The 19,655-nt window shown below is 41.0% G+C and overlaps 2 protein-coding genes across 11 annotated transcripts in view; both read left to right on the top strand.

Annotated features, from left to right (window-relative positions):
- The window catches only part of LOC144096948 (uncharacterized), a 42,935-nt gene extending 27,140 nt beyond the window's left edge, over nt 1-15,795 (top strand). Inside the window, exons 39-54 of the mRNA XM_077629753.1 lie at nt 461-601; nt 1,413-1,526; nt 3,185-3,326; nt 4,236-4,289; nt 4,422-4,475; nt 4,606-4,659; nt 4,771-4,824; nt 7,243-7,371; nt 8,336-8,571; nt 9,161-9,264; nt 9,340-9,448; nt 12,909-13,037; nt 14,182-14,289; nt 14,530-14,665; nt 14,784-14,813; nt 15,743-15,795. Of these exons, the coding sequence (XP_077485879.1) occupies nt 461-601; nt 1,413-1,526; nt 3,185-3,326; nt 4,236-4,289; nt 4,422-4,475; nt 4,606-4,659; nt 4,771-4,824; nt 7,243-7,371; nt 8,336-8,571; nt 9,161-9,264; nt 9,340-9,448; nt 12,909-13,037; nt 14,182-14,289; nt 14,530-14,665; nt 14,784-14,813; nt 15,743-15,795 (1,647 nt within the window). The remainder of the gene's footprint in view (nt 1-460; nt 602-1,412; nt 1,527-3,184; nt 3,327-4,235; nt 4,290-4,421; nt 4,476-4,605; nt 4,660-4,770; nt 4,825-7,242; nt 7,372-8,335; nt 8,572-9,160; nt 9,265-9,339; nt 9,449-12,908; nt 13,038-14,181; nt 14,290-14,529; nt 14,666-14,783; nt 14,814-15,742) is intronic.
- A 1,157-nt stretch (nt 15,796-16,952) lies between these two features.
- LOC144098508 (uncharacterized) overlaps nt 16,953-19,655 on the top strand; it is a 72,500-nt gene continuing 69,797 nt past the window's right edge. For all 10 annotated transcript variants that reach the window (XM_077631207.1, XM_077631206.1, XM_077631201.1 and 7 more), the window contains exon 1: nt 16,953-17,077. In XM_077631207.1, coding sequence (XP_077487333.1) covers nt 16,990-17,077 — 88 coding nt within the window. In that variant the 5' untranslated portion in view covers nt 16,953-16,989. The remainder of the gene's footprint in view (nt 17,078-19,655) is intronic.

The raw sequence follows: 19,655 nt of genomic DNA, 5'->3' as shown, positions 1-19,655 counted from the left end.
GAGCAGCAAGCTTTCAAGTGGACTCGAATTCCTCCATCGCATTATATATATGCAAATGCGGTGTTCTACAAGACTTAGACAGAATAAAGAAATGTGATAACATGAAGTGTGGTATGTAACTTAAGTCATCAGCGCATAATGGGATGATCTTAGCAGGATGGAAGGATGCATTTTTTTTTTAAACGAGCTTTATGTGTTCAGTAAGTAACCAAAATTACCACATAGTGTCCTAGAGTCATGCCATCACAAACAACAATTTGAAAGATGCTGATATATTAAAGATTGTTTGTTCAAGCAACTTTACTTATAAAAACCGGACAAAGAAAATTTCACAAACCAAAAAACAATTTTTTTCTTTGCATGCTTCATTTTACCTTAGTCTGGGTCATAGCTCTTTTTTTCAGCCTTTGCCTTCTAGGAAATTGTTTTGGAGCTAAATGAAGTGTGAACTGAATTGCAGGCAACATTGGTGCGAGAGTCTCAGTCTCTGACCACAGTTGGTCTTTCTCTGCCCATGGTCGTTTCTGAGTATCGCTTGAATAGTGCTGCAGAGGCCATTGGCACACCTTGCAACTACCAACGCTGGACGGGCTACGCCAAGGTGAGTGGCAAAGCATGAATAATTTTACTAAAGAGCTGCTTGGCTCTAAGGTGAAAATTTTGAAAAGGTAAGTCGGTAAAGAATAAAGAGGAAGTCAATAGAATCCATGGAGGGAAGGTAATCTTGTTTGTTGGCACAGTTCAAGCTAATGTCTTACCAATCAGTCCTGATGGAGCAATTAGTTGGATGTGCTACTACCCCGGGTGGCAGCTTGTGCAAGTGCGTACTTCATGGGTGGTAGCAAACTGTACATGTAATTGTATGGGCAGCACTCACTGTGGATAACCATGTGGATAATTCATGAGGGAGCTTCTGATATAGAGAAAATAAACCCACCATATGTAGCATCTGATGTTTGCAAGAGCAAGAGTGGTACTCTGATTGGGCCAGATGTGAATGATTGATGATATTGTGACTGATTTCAATAGTTTCTAAACAAAGGTATGTTCTAGCAGGCGTACGAAGAAGTGTAATAGGTGGAGCATGTTGATATGGTGGCGCATTTCTTATGCTCATTAAATGGCATGTGGTAGAGAATGTCTTTTTATTATTATTTTTCAAGTATGCCTTGAGTTGTCTTGTTTTGCCATTTGCACTTTTGTGGCAAGGTGCCAGCATTTCTGGGATGCTACACGAGCTATAATAATGTGTTTACTTATGTGGTGTCATTCTCATGCATTACTACTGCCAGGAACAACAATTATATCTGTCAAGATGTCTCAGTGCACTGAATTCATACTACCATCAATGTTTCACACACAAGCATCTTCCTTTTTGAAACATGGCAACAGTTTTGTTTCGTTTCTTCCAGACGTGCCCTAACCTAAAGAGACGAACTCAATACGATGATAATTTCACAAGATCATTTCAAAGGAATGGTAGCACCTTATATTCATTTCAAGATGAGCTAGTTGTGGCTCAACAGGTGAGTGAATTGTTAAGGCACTTCAAGGACTTTTTGTGTTCATTGAGACTATTACCTTAAAGGGCAACTCTGGCATTTTATGTACTTCCACAGATTTTACTGAAACTTTCAGGGTACGTTCTCTATAGTTTTGTGACCATTCCTGCCAAATTTTGCAGCTGAGAAATGTCTTGTTGCAGGATTTCTATGGGCGACGTTGCATGCCTGATGTCATAGGTTGGCACGCTCGTCGATATTTGTTCTGCATTTGCTGAAGGACAAACTTAATTCGCACTTGTTTTTGGTCACTTCAAACAAATAATGACCCAGCCAATTACAGTCAATTTAACCAATCAATGCACAGACTATTAGTTTTGGGAGAGTATCCGTGACTTCATAGGTTGGTAGGTCGTGATTTCATAGTTTGGCCGAAACCCAGTTTCAGTTTCGGTTTTGATTTCTTGGTTTCTGCTGTTTAAAGTACTTCTACACACTATTTTGAAAAACCGTTTTTTTTTGTACTGGGGAATGGAAAGAATGTGACGTGAATATCAACTCAAAATGTTCAAAAAACTGCCGGAGTTGCCATTTTAAGTTTTTATTGTGCACTGTTAATAGCATGATGTAATCAGTTCACTCTTGAATTAACTTTGAATTAATTTATTCTTAATGGCTGATCTTTCCCATGTATCAGCTTTGTAGACTTACATTAAATGCCAAGGCCATATTCTTTGCATTTGATTTTTACTTTTAAATACGGTGTGATGCCTAACTGCAGCACACATAGAAAATTGCTTGCACTAACAGTTTCAGATTGCATATACGTCAGTATATTGTGTATACCTCTTTTGGTCACACTTTGGTCATACATGTTTAGTACAGAGGTTTTAAAATACCTTTGCTACATACAGGCATGAAAATGCAGGCTGCATTAATAACGGGAGTCTTTTTTGTTCATGGGGCAAGCATAGCACGTGGTATTTGTGCTTTGCTAAAGGATGATTGCAGGATTGTTTCGAGGAACCTGCAGGTCGTTTATTTTTTACTTATCTCTATTATTTATGATGGCTTTGTGACATCACATATCAGTCACATAGAGTATGACCATACTTGCTCCAAAATATCTTTTCATGTCCAGCTTTGCTGCTTCAGCTTTTAAACATGCACAGAGATGGCATTCTCAGAATATTTTCCCCATGTATTCAAAATAAATGCATAACACAGATTGTTTGGTTTATGGTTTAGGGGAGTTTAACATCCCAAAGCAACTCAGGCTATGAGAGGCGCCGTAGTGAAGGGCTACAGGAATTTCGACCACCTGGGGTTCTTTAATGCGCACTGACATCGCACAGAACACGGGCTTCTAGAATTTTGTCTCCATCGAAATTCGACCGCCGTGGCCTGGATCGAACCCGTGTTTTTTGGGCCAGCAGCCGAGCGCCATAAGCACTTATCCAGCGTGGCGGCTATAACTCAGATTGTGTTGAGTCACTTAATGCAGTATGTACTCTCTGCAGCATTTAGAAAATAACTGACGTAACAAATGTCCACACTGTAAGAGCAGGGACAAAGCTAATGCCACTGCAGTTTTTTGCAATTACAAGTGTTAAATTATTGTAAAAATAATCTGTGGAAGTGTGTGACCAACTCATTCTGTGCTTTTCTCTGGCAACATTCAGGTACAGTCATTCCTGCACAGATTTGATCGAGGCTGTATTGCTGCCTTTTATGTGGAGTATGAAGACTGGACTGGAGAGTGCAATGTCAGGCAGCCAATCACAAGACTGAAGATGATAATCTCGCAGCTGAACTGGACAGAAGGTGTCAACTTTTGTCTATATTTGTGCAGACTTAACGTCTCTTCTGAAGTCTCTGAAATTGTTTTAACCAGGTCATTTCATTGGTGTTCATTCAATTTAAAAAGATAAAAATAGCAAGAACTACAAAAGGTAAAGTAATAAAATAATTCTATCGTTTTTTTTTATCTATAAATGCACCTGCAGTATCAAGTTTTGCATATATTGTTCCTGTGCCACAGTACTTTCAGTTTTAACTGTTCTAATACACATTCAGTGAGCTATAATGAATGAGGGCTTGCATTAATAGGCATTGGTTGCAGCTAACAGTGACTGCTTTCATTAGGTTAAGTGTGAAGTTGGTAGGATTGGTTGTTAAACTATGCTCAAAGTAGTGAAAGGTCACTGAGGGATGCATTGCTAAGGTCATGAATATAATTAAAAATTTCATAGCTAATCATATATAAGCACACAGGATTTATTCACGGGGTTGTGGCTGTGTCGGCACAAGGTTTATTATCGTGATGGATATGCAAAGACACCATAATGATAGAGCAAAATAGCCGGGCGATTTTGAATGTCAATTTAATATACAGGCAGCACTAGCTTTCTTGTACCTGTTTGGCTGGCTACCACGCGTGTGCACATTTACATGGCATAGTATTAGAAAAGATAAGGTCACATAGGCAATGCGGGCCACATTCAAGACTCTAGATGTTTCATAATGTGAAGCCAAGCACTGGAAGGAACCAGACATGTAGTGCGTTTGGTGTTGTGTATGCAGTTCAGTGTATTCATTGGCATAGTGCGTGTTTTTTTTGTGTTTTACATTAACTCTTCCTGAGCTGTGTTTTGTAGGTACAAGAAACACTTTACTTTTTAGCTCCTAGCACGTACGACTGTATGACTTAGCAATGTCTTGCTTGCCTTTCAGACACACAGAGCAGACTTACTGACAGTACCACATCAGAGGCTCTCCCCACCACACGTAACTACTGCCTATTGCTGTTTCTTTTTTTCTAGAATCAGAATTTTTTGCTGTCTAGTTTTTTGTGCTTTGAATATTTGCATCTGTCCGTTCTTGCTCAGAAATATGACTTGGCAACACCTTGCCTTTCAGGAGCAAAGAGCACAGTTGCTAGCAAGACCACACCAGAGGTTTTGCTCACCACACGTAACTACTATTTACTGTCACTATTTTTGCCTGGAATCGGACTTTTTGCTTTATATCTTTTTGTGCCTTTAATATCTGCGTCACTCGTTCCTTGCACAAAAATATGACTTAGCAACACCTTGCCTTTCAGGAGCAGAGAGTCCAATGACTCAGACGACCACACCAGAGGCTTTGAACACCACACGTAACTAATGTTTATTACCACTATTCTTGTCTGGAATCGAACTTCCTGATTTTTTTTTTTGTGCCTTGTTCTTTGCTCAAAAACATGACTTAGCAACACCTTGCCTTTCAGGAGCAGAGAGTACAGTGGCTGACAAGGCAACACAAAAGATTTTCCAAGCCGCAAGTAACTACTGTTTACTGCCACTATTTTTGTCTGGAGTAGTAATCAGCTGGTGAATAAAATTAGCACTGTTTTTATGCACTTGTGTTAGCATTCTTAAACAACCAGAGTCAAGGACGAGGCAACCAAAATCAAGCTGTAGGCGCGGCCATTTAGAGGGAAGAAGAAAGCAGATAAAGGTATAGTACTGAATTTGAAACATAGTTTGAACCAGGTCAGAATATAAGCAGACCACATATATTTTAGAGAAAAATATTTTGGCTCAGTAAAATGTGCTTGTCAACATTGTGATTTAAATCCTTCTCAGAATTGTCATTCAGGTTTTTTTAAAGGGCATCACAGATATTTGGCTCTGGGATGCCTCGTGTATATATATATCACTGGTTAGTTGCCAATGTTGGTTACAGTGGAACAAAAATTATACCTGTGGGCCATGGATAAGCAGTTACTTAAAGGCAACTGCAGTGGTTTGAGAATTTAAGGGCTTAAAGGGGTTGAATGTGTGAAAGTAGCAGGTAAAGAAAGCAAAGTCCTTTTGGAGCAGCATTTGATATGGTGACTTAGTGGCTGGCCAAAACTGCCACGGCTTTCGGGCTTCTCCGCAGTGCTCAGCACCAAGTGGGGAAGGGGAGGGATGTCGTCTACGGTGAACAAATTCACAGGCATAGTCTTGACCTGTGAAGTTGTTCAGCATGGCCTGTGAAGTTGTTCAGCAGCATAAGATGGCCAGGCAGGGTGTGGGTTAATGCAGTGGAAATTCCGCGACATCACCAAGCTTCTTTGTACACTCTAAAGCTCTGAGGAGAAGCCTGAACTTTAATTGGCGAATATATCACCATTTTAAATATTAGTGCAAAAACACTTGGCATGCTTTACTCTCAGGCTGCATAGATTTGAATCCTTAAATATTGTTAAATTTTCAAAAAACAGTTCAGCTGTCCTTTGAAGCAAGTTTTACTCCCCCCCCCCCTTCCCCTTACTTTATTTTTTGATGGCATCAGGTGACTAATGACATACACATCGACTGTGTGAGCTGCTACATATTGAAATGTGGGGCCATCTCTCATTGTTTCGTACTTTTGTTTAAGGGGTCCATATGAATAGTCTTTATGTGCCATGCACATGAGTATATAAATAGAGTTAAGGTTTAGATGTTTTTGGGTGAATGACCAAAGCTTAGAAAAGAAAGTGGGCCTAGTTGATATAGATTTATGGTGGTCAACAGTGCAATGGAACACATGATGTTTTTTCCCTTCTGTCTTATTCCACCATGCTGTTGTCCACCATGAATAACTAAAGAGCCTGATTGCTTTTGCTATGAACACAAGTACAGTTATATGTATCAAAGCAAACTGTTTGATTTTTAACATTTAGCCAACAGTCATATTACAGCGTTAGTGTATAAGATAACCAGAAATATTCAGACCTATTGAACAACTGTTGTCAGTCACTGAGCTCTGCACCACCTCTGTAGTATGCGGAGAAAGGCACTGTGCCCAGAAATGACATGTCTTGACATTCCTTAGTTTTTCATAGGGTTACTGCACGCACTATCTGGCTCCTTTTAAAGGTATTTTGTAAGAGGGGAATAGATGTGCTCAATTCCATTTTGGTTTTGTCAACCATATGCTTGTTTCCTGACTGCATCATCAATTTTTTTTCTATTACACTGAGCAGAATTCATGCAGAAGAACCCTGTTGACAGAACCTTTACAGGTACACAAGGAAGACAAAGCCGTATAGAAGAGATGTGCAACAGGGTGGCAGTGTACGATGTTAATGCAAAGAAGTGTGTATATGGTTTGAAGTTTATTTTGCTTGCTTACAAAGGAGGAGCTGCAAGAAATATATACAAGTGCGGTAAAGTAGGAAGTATGAAGATGAGATAGGTGCAAATTTTCAAAAGTTTCGAGGCCACTTGATGAATTCCGTGGATATTTGCTAAGGCGCCTGATGGCACAACTCACTCTAGATGCCTTCACTTGCTGAAGGATGTTCGACAGTGCACAGCAGTAGCAGTACCTGTCGGGTGAGAAGTGACTGGTGATCTTGCAAAAATCATTCTATCTGAAACGGTTTTCTCTTGTTGAAGTTGTGAATCATGCAGCCTGTATCCCTCACACCTGCTTCTCATCCTAGCTGTGACCAGTTTTCTCACTGCAGTTCTTCATTTCAGCCTTATTTTGCCATGTAAAATAGGGCATGTAAGACTAATGTTAGCTATTTGAGGGTAAGTCCTTGTCGCACTGTTTACAATGAGTTGGTGAATGACGTGAGGGGTGAATTGGGAGGCAAAAATGCTGCTGCATGTGCCAAAGCTGCCAAAGCAAACTTGCATAGGCGATGCTCCTGTTCTGAACAAAATACTGGGAAAAAAAGACATCAAGTCATGTCAAGTCATGTGCCTGCTCCTTCTTTCAGCTACGTTCATCATCTGCCTCTTCTCCCGCCGGCTTCCCAACCTGAGCCTTGCTGCACAGCTCTGTCCCTACATGGCTTACATGGGCCTTATGCACTACTCCAGCAGTGACCGCTTTTATATCAATGATGGTAATTGTGGCATGCTATGGGCATGCCATTTATTAATATTTTATTGAAAGTACCGCAGAAGACACTATGCAAAGGTAAGAAGTTAAAACTGCACCAGAGGCGATGCATAATAAAAAATGGAGAGGAAACAGTCTCACCAAATACAGAAAATCTTCATAAAATGGGTCTAGAGGTATATAAGTATGAGTAATTGGCCAATTTGGTGAGCTCGGATGTCATCACAGGTGGGTTTTAGTTTGTGAAACATTGTTGGACCTATTTGTAGCAATATGGGGTAGTAATTTGTTTCATTTGTTCATGGTATGGGGTAGGAATGGCTTAGCAGAAGTTACCATGAAAGAATGTAGCTTCGATCGATTTGACCTGCACAAGAAAATGTGTTGCTCAATTTGGCCAATATTGTATGCTTTAGTTATGCCCTAAATATGAGGATGTTTTTTGATCAGGAGATGAGCTTTTATGTCATCAGGAGATAATTGTTACCAAGTGTAGAAATGGGTACTTCTAGAACGCATCAGGTGTTTTTCTTGAGAAGAAAAAGAAACACTTGTGTAATGTGCAATAATGCTGGTTTTTCACAGTTGTTCACTTCGGCACCTCCTGAATATGTAAAGTGGGATCTCTGACAAGCTGTGCAGGCTGTGATTCATGTTGGACACTCAACACGGTTATTGTGGGAGTTTAGCCACGTTGTTATTTATTTCAGTCTCACAAGATTGCTAAACTTCAGGGGTAATTTTTTTTTTTTTCATCAACATCCTACTGTATTCTCAGAAAACTGACAGTTGTTTGATCTGCTTTGCACATTCATGTTTCTCTTCTGAACTTCTGAGTGAGGAAGCAAGTGTAGGTTTTCACCAGAACATAGTACCAGCTAGCTAAACTAACTTCTAGTCTTCTAGCCTTCTTTACTATTGTGTAAAAACTGTGAAATTTTTCAAGAATACATTATTTCTCTCCTCAGCTGCTGCACTATACCAGTTCCTGGCTCTCAAGCACTACAACGTTCAGGGCCTTCTCATTGCAACGGCGCCCATGAACTCTGACTTGCTAACAAAGTTGCGAGAGGTTTTTCTTCATGATGGCGTGGCTCGCCTGATGTACAGCATCTCAAAGACCAACCCCTTTGAGACATTGTATGGAGTAATGCTGCAAACCACATCAATCACAGACCTGGATAGCCTCTATGAGGAGTCACTGGTAAGTTGTGCATACTTTCAGTGAGTGACCCCGTAAGCTGCTCCATGATATGCCCCCTATATTCACTACTCCTGAATGTGAAACTACAAATGGACAGGTATATACTTTAGCTTTTCTGAAACTGGTGCTCAGCTACGATTCGATTTTCCTACATTTTTGCATTCAGCAACTTTTCTTTCTAAAATTATCCATCTTTGTTGCTACACTCATTAAAAGGGTGTTGAACATTAAAAAGCACTGTACTAGTCTTCTGATATGTTTTTGTGTAGTTGCAAAGAACTTTGAATGATTATATGACTGGGATAAAGGCAGGACTGTGAACTTCAAACCAAGGGCTGAAGATGAAAGACAAGAGATTGTCTTGCTATGGGACTGCAAACAAAATCTACATTAAAGATCAATTGCCAAGCATAAGGCAATGCAGACACTTGTCATAAAGAAAGGTCTTAAGCAAAGAAACATAAAAAGGTATGACTGAGGAATAAAGCAGAGCAAATCGAGATATGCCAAGCAGTCATCCATATGCAAATGGGTGTAGTTTTTTGTTTGTTGTGCTTGAAAGACTTATCTTTCCTTTTCATATTTTCAGAAAATTCGAATCTACCTTAAAAGAAAACTGCGATTGAAGCTATTTCTGGCAGTGCAAACAGCTGGTTACAACACAAGTCTTGCTCCTTTACTCAAATTAAAAAGGTACGTTGCTGTTTATAAACAAGGTTTATAAAGTTTTTCTGTCATTGAGTAACTGGTGCAAATATGGCTTTCCAGCTCGTGTGATAGACTAATTTTGTACACCACTCCATATCTACCGTCTCCTCACTGCAAAATTCTTCCAACTGCCTATCAAGATCTGGCTGAGCTGGACAAGACAATCTTTGTAAGCACTCTTTTTGGCTTCCACTTTGAGAGCTGGATGTGCAAAATAACATTGTATGGCTTTCAAAATGCACAGCATATCTACAGCTAGCCTTAGGGCTTTTGTGTTGCCATTAGATGATGCTTGCTGGAGAAAATGAACTCACTGCATTTGCTTAATGGTTTTTGTGTCCTACTGCTTAATTTGATATCATGGGCTTTGGTTTCTGGCTGCTATATGGCTAAACTATCGTAGAGAAATTCAGAAAAGCTTGTGTTCCGAAACCTTAATGCATGTTAATGGTTAAGACCACTGCATGGTTGAAATTAACTATAGCATACTTCTTTAGACAGCGGTAGCCTCAACAATAAAATGTTACTAATTTATTGTTGAATAGATCTCTTGTATACCATAATATCCCAATCCAGCGCCCATCCCCAAGTCTTGCCCACCCCCATTTAGGCAAAATGTAGATTGTCAAAACCACCGAGTCATCGCCCACCCCTAGGTCGCTATATATTCATACCGTGATATGCAGCATCAATACAGATGATGTCGTAATTCAATTCCGGATGACCTCTGCATAATGGCACTGGACCTAGTTGCAGTAGTTGCTGCCACGGTGGCTCAGCGGTTATGGCGCTTGGCTGCTGAATCGAAAGACATGGGTTCGATCCCGGCTGCGCCAGTCGGATTTCGATGGAGGCGAAAGGCCCGTGTACTGTCCGATGTCGGTGCAAGTTAAAAAACCCCAGGTGGACGGAATTTCCGGAGCCCTTCACTACAGCGTCCCTCATAGCCTGAGTCACTTTGGGACATTAAACCCCCATAAACCATAAACCTAGTTGCAGTTGTGCGAAATAGGAGGTGCTTTATTTCGAAAGGGGTTCGAGTTCACTTTAGAGCCTATGCTGATCGTAGTCAGAACTTCAAATAGTGCTCTTCTGGAGCTTCCCTCACGTGATGAAAGCAGTGGATTTCGCGGACAGCACAACATAATTTTATAGTTCTTGCGAGCAAGATAACATCCCGTGGTTAAATTAGTGTATGCCTTGTCAAGCCATGCTAGATGCTAACAAAAAATGGACATTTTCTAGGCTTTTCCATTTTTTTCTTGTTTGGTCCCCGAGACATGGCCCGGGCCCTCACTATGAATATCAGTTGGTGAGGAGGTGGGCAATGACTCGGGATATTACGGTAATAAAATGGAGAAACTAGCTGGAGGGATTGAATAAAATGCATCAGGCAAGGAATGGTTGTCACCTTCACATACTTGTGGTGTGCACTACTGGGCACCCTTAGAGACGTGGGGATAGCGGTCCCAGTCTTAGAGAAGATGCCCTCTACACGGTGTGGAAAGCTCAGCTCAGCTCAGAAACCAGCTTCCAAGTGACAAGGGGTGTATGGTCACTTGGTGCCCAGCTTTCGCCGGTTGCAAGCCATAGAATGGATTGGAGCCAAAGGTTCACATACAAAACAAACTATACAGCAAAGTGAAGATACAGAGGAATTTGTAATCACTGTGCAAACACATAGAAAGTGATTTACACAACAATGCAACGCATGCAAAGTAACACAAGAAATGGACTGCAATACAAGAGAGATTGCATCTAAAGTGCACTAACACGAGAGAGAGACAATTCACCAGGCACTGCGACAGTCTGACAGCCAGAGGACCATGACAAGGCCGGCCCGAGGCTGGCGCGCGCTGCGCCTCACTGCTCCTTAGCTAGGCGAGTGGTGTTGATGTGGTAGTCGGGCAGGATCATTTCTCCAAAACTTAAACTGTGGCACGGGCTGACTGACAGTGCTCAAAGCCATTCATATCTATAGGTGCGCCATGTCTGTTTGTTTCTTTGCACCGAGGCAGATGTGCACATACACACAGTATTAACCGTACAACTGCTTTCTCACCCTCGCACCGGGCGCACGTCGCCATTGGTCAGGTGCGGAGAATGGCCTTTAGAGAATTTGAGTGTCTTCTTCCAACCCGCCCTCAGTGGCATGATCAAAGGGGAGAGGGCATCACTCGGCATGCTCAAGGTTACGCACTCTCCATCATCAAGGAGTGATATTTTCTCCACTTTTCTGGAACCGTCTATGGCATGCGTGGGCGGGATTCCTTTCATGCTGCACTGGCTTTCCAAATATGCGCCAAATTTTGTGACAGTGGTGGCTTGGACGAAAGCCTTAACAGACAAAAATAAGTACTTGGCCTTAAAGAGAGGAATGCAGAGAGAAGCGCACTGGTAAAGCTATGAAGAGTCACTGCTGTGAGCAGGTACAGAGAAAAATGTTGAGATGGAGTGAATATTTTAATGAAATTCAGACATGGAAGCAGGGCAAAGGTGGCATTTAGGTGCTGTGCTTGCACTGCACTCTCGGATGACACACGGAGCAGTGAGGCCCCACATTGGTGAGCTCTGTGTCGCACCGTGGTACTACTGCTTAATTTTATGTTACAATAATAATAATAGAGGAACGGATCTGGGTAAAAAATACTATTTGGTTAAACAGCAATTCAATGGCCTGCAGAAAGATAGATTCAGAAATCTAAAGGCTGCTGATTGAGCATGTGACAGAGGAAAGCAGGAGGCAAGCATCACAGAGCGCCAATGAGGGAAAGGGCAACATAGGGAACACCTTAGATGCTATGAATTGAAAATTCCTCATGTTAATACCAAAACGGTGAAATAGGAAAGTAAGGCTCCTGTATGTCGTACCATGATTATGGCATTTGCAAATGGCATCTTTTCTACTAACAAGAAATTCAACTTAAGCATAAAGCAGTAAAATGAAACGGTGCATAAATTTTTTAAAATTGAGTTTGAAAAAAGTCTGAAGGTATTTGTTTACATGTCCGCTGCATTTTGTGCCAGTATGTGTGACTTTTTCAAATTACTTGTAGAAATGATGGTGTTCACATGACACCAGACCAGCTACTTGTTGGTTAGATTTAACACAGGTACTATTCGCAGGTACTATTCAAAAGAGCAGGGCAATGCAAGGTAAATGTCGGCAATGGTGCACTGTGCAGGAATTAAGGTGTTATGGCTACCTCAGGCTCAGCATTGCTGTGGTACTACAGTTTTCATGACTATCAGTAAAAACGCAGTGTTCATGCAAATGTGCCCTGAATGTAATTTACGTTGACTGCAAGCGTTACATGATAAACGTTGTCCATATACTGAACTAAAGAGTGGTTCCAGATATGGGTGTAATAATCGGCAGTTAATCAGCAGCATTGCATGTTGATGGAAGACCTCAGGCAGTCCTGTGTTGTCTACTCTGCCAGTGGTTGTGAATAAATGTGAACAGTAGTGGTGATGTAAAGAACTTTAGTGAGGACTGAAGCAGGCCTATGTCAAGCAGCAGTGTGCTTTCAGCAGCAGTCAGAAAAAATAAGAGGAGGCTTTGTTCTGCAAGGGACACAGTGCTACTGATAAAAACATTCTGTTTTTGTCTTTTTATGCTGTAAAAGAGCCCGAAAAAAGGTGAAATGACACCATGCTTCACCGTGAATTTGGGCGTTCGTCGGTATGAGCTAATGGACAAGAAATTTGAATTCGGTCAAGACTGTGCAAAGGAATCTTGGGAGAAGTACTCAACAGTAAGTGCTTTTTGTTGCATCAATTCACTGATATACACGTGCCCATAAATCTGAAGACAGCAAAATGAAAAACCAGTTTTCTCAGATTACTTGTATCAACATTTTTTTCTTCATATTTTGCCCATAAATACATTTGATATCTGTGCTTAAACTTTCTGTAGTGCATATGGTTATGGTTTATACATGTTTCATGAATAAATGGCAAATTATTTAGTATTCATACATGTGCTACATATCTTATCAGAGGTTCTGCTTGACAATATATGCTACTAGCTCTTTCCTCTTGTGGTTTGAACTACCATGTTTGCTTGCATAAATATTAGTCTTTTTTTCTTGGAAAAATTTTCCAGAAATTTACGGTGTGTTCATTATGCAGGACAATATTGTAAAAAAAAAATGCTTCTCTGAACGAAATAACAGTTAATCACAAAAAGTAAGTGCACACTGGGCTTTTTTTTGAACAGAGCAACATATACTTTTTTTTTAACAAAAAAGTGCCAAAAGTAATCGGCATACAGAGAGCACATGAGAAACACGCACTAACAACTGACAGTTTATCCTTTGTTGCACGGAATAAATAACCGCAACCAGGTGATAAACATCCAGGTAATCTGTACTGCCATGCACAACACGCAAAAACGGAATGCAATACAGCCACATTTTCCCATTTATGCACTTAATCCAAGGTATGCCAGCTCTCTAACACTAATACCAATCCAGCTTGCCCAGCAGTGCTTGCTATGCAATATACTGATAATTGAAAGAATGAAGAAACGTCTTGACTGTAAGTAGGGCATTTTGGAGAGAATAATAATTGGGCTAGAGTGTATTCTATGGTTGTTTGCATCTTTTTGCTCTGTAATATTAATTAAAGTCATTTTAGTATGTTAGCCACTGCGTGCTGGGATGCTGACCCAAATGACGCGGGTTCGACCTCTCTGCAGCGGTCACAATTCAGTGGTGACAAAAAGCTAGAGGCCAGCGTACTGTGCGATGTCAGTGCATGTTAAAGAACTCTGGGAGGTTTAAATTATCCACTATGGCATCCCTCATAGCCAGAGTCGCTTTCGTATGTTAAACCAAAAACTATAAAACAATTTTAATATGCATTTCTACTGGTTTTTTTTTTTGTCTTGTCATCTAGACATGCCCAAATGTGTCTGGAGAAAGGGGATACACCTCAACTTCAGTGTACCTGAAGACAAGCACGGATGTATTTGTATTTGAAGATGAAACAACTATACAAAAAAAGGTATGTGGAAAGGTGTGGTCTGACTGAGTGCAGTGAGCTGGTCCTGAGAACTGCAACTTTTATCAAACTTAATGCATGAATCTTAAACCAGAAATGTTGACAACAGTGCATTTTCTATTCTTAAGAATGAATACCGTCACATAGTCTACTGCTTGTATTTTTAGAAGCTCAGCATTTTTGATGATTGCGGTATGTGCGGATGGCTGGACGATGCAACCTTGAATGAGTTTTTCCTTCCAGCTTTCTCAGCTACGAAGAATCACTCCAAACATATGTGTGATGGCCACCACCATTGAAAAGGAGGACTGGGACCATGAGTGTGCCAACCGATCAGCTGCCTCCAGGATGCTTGCAATTCACAGCTATAGGGATAAAGGTAGGCTTTGTCATGACATATTGCATGGCCTTGACATTCTTTTAATGACAAGGTAGTTTCGGCTTGTTTTAATCTGTTACCTACTGATGCTTTCCTTTGGTGCTTTTACTTTGTGCAGAACCCACAACACCTGCCTCACCGCAAAAAGGTAAGCTTAGGTGGCATTTCTATCAATGTAGTATGGCTAGTAAAAGTGCTGAGTACATTCAAAAGCTACTCTAACTCGTGAAATGGTTGACAGCTGAAAGTTGGATGAGTTGGTTTGGATTCGTATTGACCACAGCATTACAAAATTGCACACAAGGACAAAGCACAGCATTGAAAAAGCATGCAAGATCTGTCCTGAAAGTAATGAGACAAGTCGCGGCATGGCGCGCGCATGCGCTAAATTAAAAAACTGGTTTTAGAGGAAAGAGGGGAACCTTCAGCTTCACAATGCGATGAGCTCAGTTGGCTTCGAGCAGGCGAAGCGAGTGGACATCTTTGAGCGTGTACCCCTGTTTCATTGGTGTGTTGAGGAAACCATGGAGCTAATGTTGGAACAGCGCTATGGGGTGAAGCTTTGCATTAAATTGATTAGGTCACCTACTGGGACATTCGACATCAAGATAGCATGTAAGAGTGATAAAATGTCCAGATTGCAAGTGTTCCAATGGCACAAAGCATTCACAGATGTCTGTGCAAACGTTAACAATGAGCAATGGTCCGGGCACCCGTTGGTGTCCTGAACATCTTCACGGCCTTTTGTAAAGGTTTTGTGCCATTTGAACACTTGCAATCTAGACATTTCATCATTTCCACATGCTGTCTTGATCATGTCGAATGTCTCTGTAGGTGACTTAATCAGTTTAACGCAAAGCTTCATTGCGTAGCCTGTTTCAAAGTTCACTCCTTGGTTTCCTTGATGCAATAACGAAACAGGGGTACACGCTCAAACCCATCCACTCGCTTTGCTTGCTCAAAGCCAAGTGAGCTCGTCGCATTGTGAAGGTGAACATTCCCCCACCTTCCTCATAAACCGGTTTCCCAATTTAGAGAATGCACGCGCCATGCCGCGACTTTTCTCATTACTTTCAGGACAGACCCTGTATGTGCTGGGTCCTCCTCTACCTTTGTGTGCCAGTTTTTAGTGCTGAAGTCAGTAATGTCGTCAAGTGGACGTTTACAGTCGCTCATTTAATTTTGGATATGCTTACCATGCATTTCAAGATGTCCATTCTGTCTAGTGTCGTACGTACTGTTGGGAACAAAAGTAATGTTTAGTACCATACAAGCTCTGGCGAAACTGCATGCTACTGCCACATCATGGCTATTCCAGGCGTCGAGACAGCAGAAAGGGGGACTGTGTTTATCTACAAGAATGCATTTTCTTTGTTTCGATCTGTTGTGCTCCTGATTATTTACAACGGCAAAAGCATGGGGCTGCAGTGAAGTTTTGTAGACACTATCATTGTGTACACGAATTTTTCTCCTTACCATACAGGTACATAACATGTAATATGCAAGTTGCTAAGTCGAGTGGAACTGAACTGATCTAATACGGATGCTGCTGTGGAACACTCAAGACATTTGGTGGTAGTTTAGAGGATTATTTTTGAAAACTGACACACCTGTATGACCTGAACATAACGTTTGTAGCAGGACAGTTCATAACCTAACCGCTTATAGTGCGGGACTGCATATAATGCAGCTGTCCAGATTGAGCGATAAAACAGTTTAACACGCTTCCAAATGACCACCTGTTAACAATATGAGTGTTCCATTATCATAGCTGTCACGGTGGCTCAGTGGTTATGGCACTCTGCTGCTGCCCGAAAAGCTGCGGATTCAATCCTGGCTGCGGCGGTCGAATTTCGATGGAGGCGAAATTCTAGAGGCCCGTGTACTGCACGATGTCAGTGCATGTTAAAGAACCCCTGGTGGTCGAAATTTCCGGAGCTCTTAACTGCGACGCCCACAATAGCTTTAGTCACTTTTAGACGTTAAACCCCCATAAACCAAACCAAACCATTATCTACAAGGTGTCTTTGCTCTCTACCTGTGTGACACACTTTAGACATATTGTCTTGATTTCAAAATTGCAACTTAAGATGCAATTTAGGAGTTATGCAACTTAAAGAGTGAACCTATTAATGTATAATGTGCCCATTGTGTCATAAACTTAATATTATTTGTGTGAATTTGATTTGAGAATTCTGAATTTTTTTTAAAGGTAAATTATTTGCCTGCTTCATATTTCTGCCTACTGTAAAAACTTGCTGAAAATAGGTGGTGTTTGTACAGGTATTCTGGTATGCATCGTGGACAGTGCACCGGTCATCAACATGTTGCCTAGAAGCCTCTGCACTCACCTGGTGTACTCAAGTGTTGTTTACCGTGTCATCCATAACCAAACTTATCGTGCTAAAGACGGTGAGCCATTTATTCTTGTTACAGATGCTAGGTCACGTAATGACTTTAAAGTTGCGAATTTTACTCCTCTGATGAAATGTGATAAGCATTTGGCATTGATAAGCATTTAGGTAGGTTGGAAGTTCTTTCAGATTTTGCTCATATTCACAACAGCAGTGTATGCTAGTGTAACCAGCATTGGCCAAATAGGCCATTGTTTCAATAAAAGACTGCTAAAGCACAAATGTATGAGCTGCTGCATCTGTAAAACAAGCTGCTCAGTGAAATAAACTTTAGTAGCATGGACAGCTGGCCTAGGAGCAGGGGTTCTCAATCTTTTTAGCCTTGGGTAAATCCAGACATCTCTTAAAGTGTGTTTAGGAACCCTGGATGTCTTGGCTTCTGTCCCTTCCAGTCTGACACACAAGCAAAAGAGAGAGTGCCCAAACACAGCACCCAAGAAATGCCCAAATTTAATCAACAATTACTGGCTGTATAGCAAAACACTTAGCAGTGAGCAGCTACAGTGTGATTAGTCCCACAATAAAGTGGGTAAAGGAGAGGTGGGAGTTGAGGCATGCATAAATTTAAGTGCTTGGGAAACCCTAAAAAGAACTTAGGGAACACTGAACATCCTACGGAACCCAGTTTCAGAACCTTTGATAGGGAGGTATAGCACCTTGGACAAGAGCAGCACAAGCAGATCATGGACAGACAAAAGAAGAAAAAGGCACCACAAGTGATTACTCACAACTGAGGATTGCACATGTTGTCAAAGATGCAACGCAACTCTTTTACATGCAGTACATGCAGGGCAATTGTTGGTTCGCTGAAAAACTTGTTGGTTTTTAGAGATATGATGGGTGCCCCAAACATTGTGAACAAACTTATCTGCAGTTGCATTCTAATTGCATACCTTTCAAAGCCAAGTTGAGCACAACTTGGCTTGTGCTTGAAGGAGGCCTCTAAATGCTTGATTTGCCAGGAAAGTAGCCTGTTTCTTTCACAACTTGTCTGTCATTAATATTAGCATGAGTTAGCATCTAAATTCCTGGTGGATTGTAAGTATATTGCTCAGGTCAAGCTTTCATGTAGTGTAGCCCCCACAGGTATCCCTGTCATCATGTTCATATTCATCCTTGCCGGGAGTTGTAATTTTTGCAGAAAGACGCAGCTTCAATGAGTTTGACAAAGCTTCAGTGCACATCTCTCTTCTTTTCATGTAATGGCCTTGTTTGTTAAAAAAATACTTGATTTTGAAAATGCTGGTTGTGCCATTAAACTTTTTTTTGTGCGCCAGAAGCGTTCGAAATGTTCTGTTTCAAATTATTCGAAGAAACTTACTATTCGCTTTGAATTTGCTTTGAACCAAAAGTCCACTATTCGCACACTCTTACTTTACTTATCCCTTTGCCTCAGATACAAATGAGTTTCATGCGTTCCAGATCTTGGCGCCCATTTGGCATTTGTGGTGAACTGGATTTTCGTGCCCATGTTTCTTTGCTGCGGCTCAGTCATGGAGTATGCTCAGTGTTACAAAAAAAGACCAGTCATTGTTGCTGCACAGTGCACTTGTTTCACAGTCTATTAGACTACGCATAGAATTTGCTTCTGTGATTTGGAATTCTATTTTGGCTGCAATGTCGTAGAAAATAGACCCAGCCTAAATTAGTTTATATAATTATGACCGATACATTGGCAGGTGACACTTCTTTGATTATGATTCACTGCTGTATTATCATGCACAGAGAAAAGTTGGATATTGCTTTCCTTTATAAAGGGCTGCACAATGACATTTATTGTCCTAAAATGCTGTTAGCAGTTTTTATCAAATTGCCTTCATGTGCCAGCTTGAGGCTGCATGCAGCTCTAATTACACATCTTGTAATACTTTTTAACCCTATTTGTTACTATGACCTTGCTCGTGTGTGCATGTTTGTTTTTTCCACCAATGTCTGACTTGAGGTGGCTGTCTCTTATAACATTACTTTCTTTTTGCCTTCTTTTCTTCATCTGCACACTATGTCCATGTGTGTCACTTACCTTCTTGCGTGTACTGTAGTGCTCTTTATTTGGAGTGCTTATGCTTGTAGAACCGTGCCACTGCCATCATACTGCTATGTTCACCCTTGTTAATCATTTTCATATGTGCGATGTCCCCATTTCATAACGTGCACTGCCCTTGTAGGTTGCCATGCTGTTGGTTGGCGACACTCCGAAAAACTACAAATAAATAATTAAATAGTAAAACCTCGTTGATACGTTCCCGGTTCATGCGATTTCCCGGTTCGTGCGCTCAAATTCACGGACACTCAAAATGCCTCTTAAATTTACAGTACTATATTTCTTGCGGTTAATGTGTTTCCGAATAACACGATTTTCCGGCTACTACGTTAAACATTTTGACAAATGTCGTATAATCTGTTTATTGACCAACGGCACACGTTAAAAACATACAAGTGTGTCGAACGTGACGCCACGCGACATGAAAAGCAAAAATACAGCGGCAGTCCCTAGCTGTTGTGGCTTCCCTGCAGTTTCCAAATGTAAAAAGGTGAAGCATCATCATCACCAACAACAACAAAAAAAATAAAAACGG

Source organism: Amblyomma americanum, chromosome 7 (genome assembly GCF_052857255.1).
Source record: "Amblyomma americanum isolate KBUSLIRL-KWMA chromosome 7, ASM5285725v1, whole genome shotgun sequence".
Lineage (NCBI taxonomy): Eukaryota > Metazoa > Arthropoda > Arachnida > Ixodida > Ixodidae > Amblyomma > Amblyomma americanum.
This window is presented reverse-complemented; position numbering and strand designations above follow the sequence as displayed.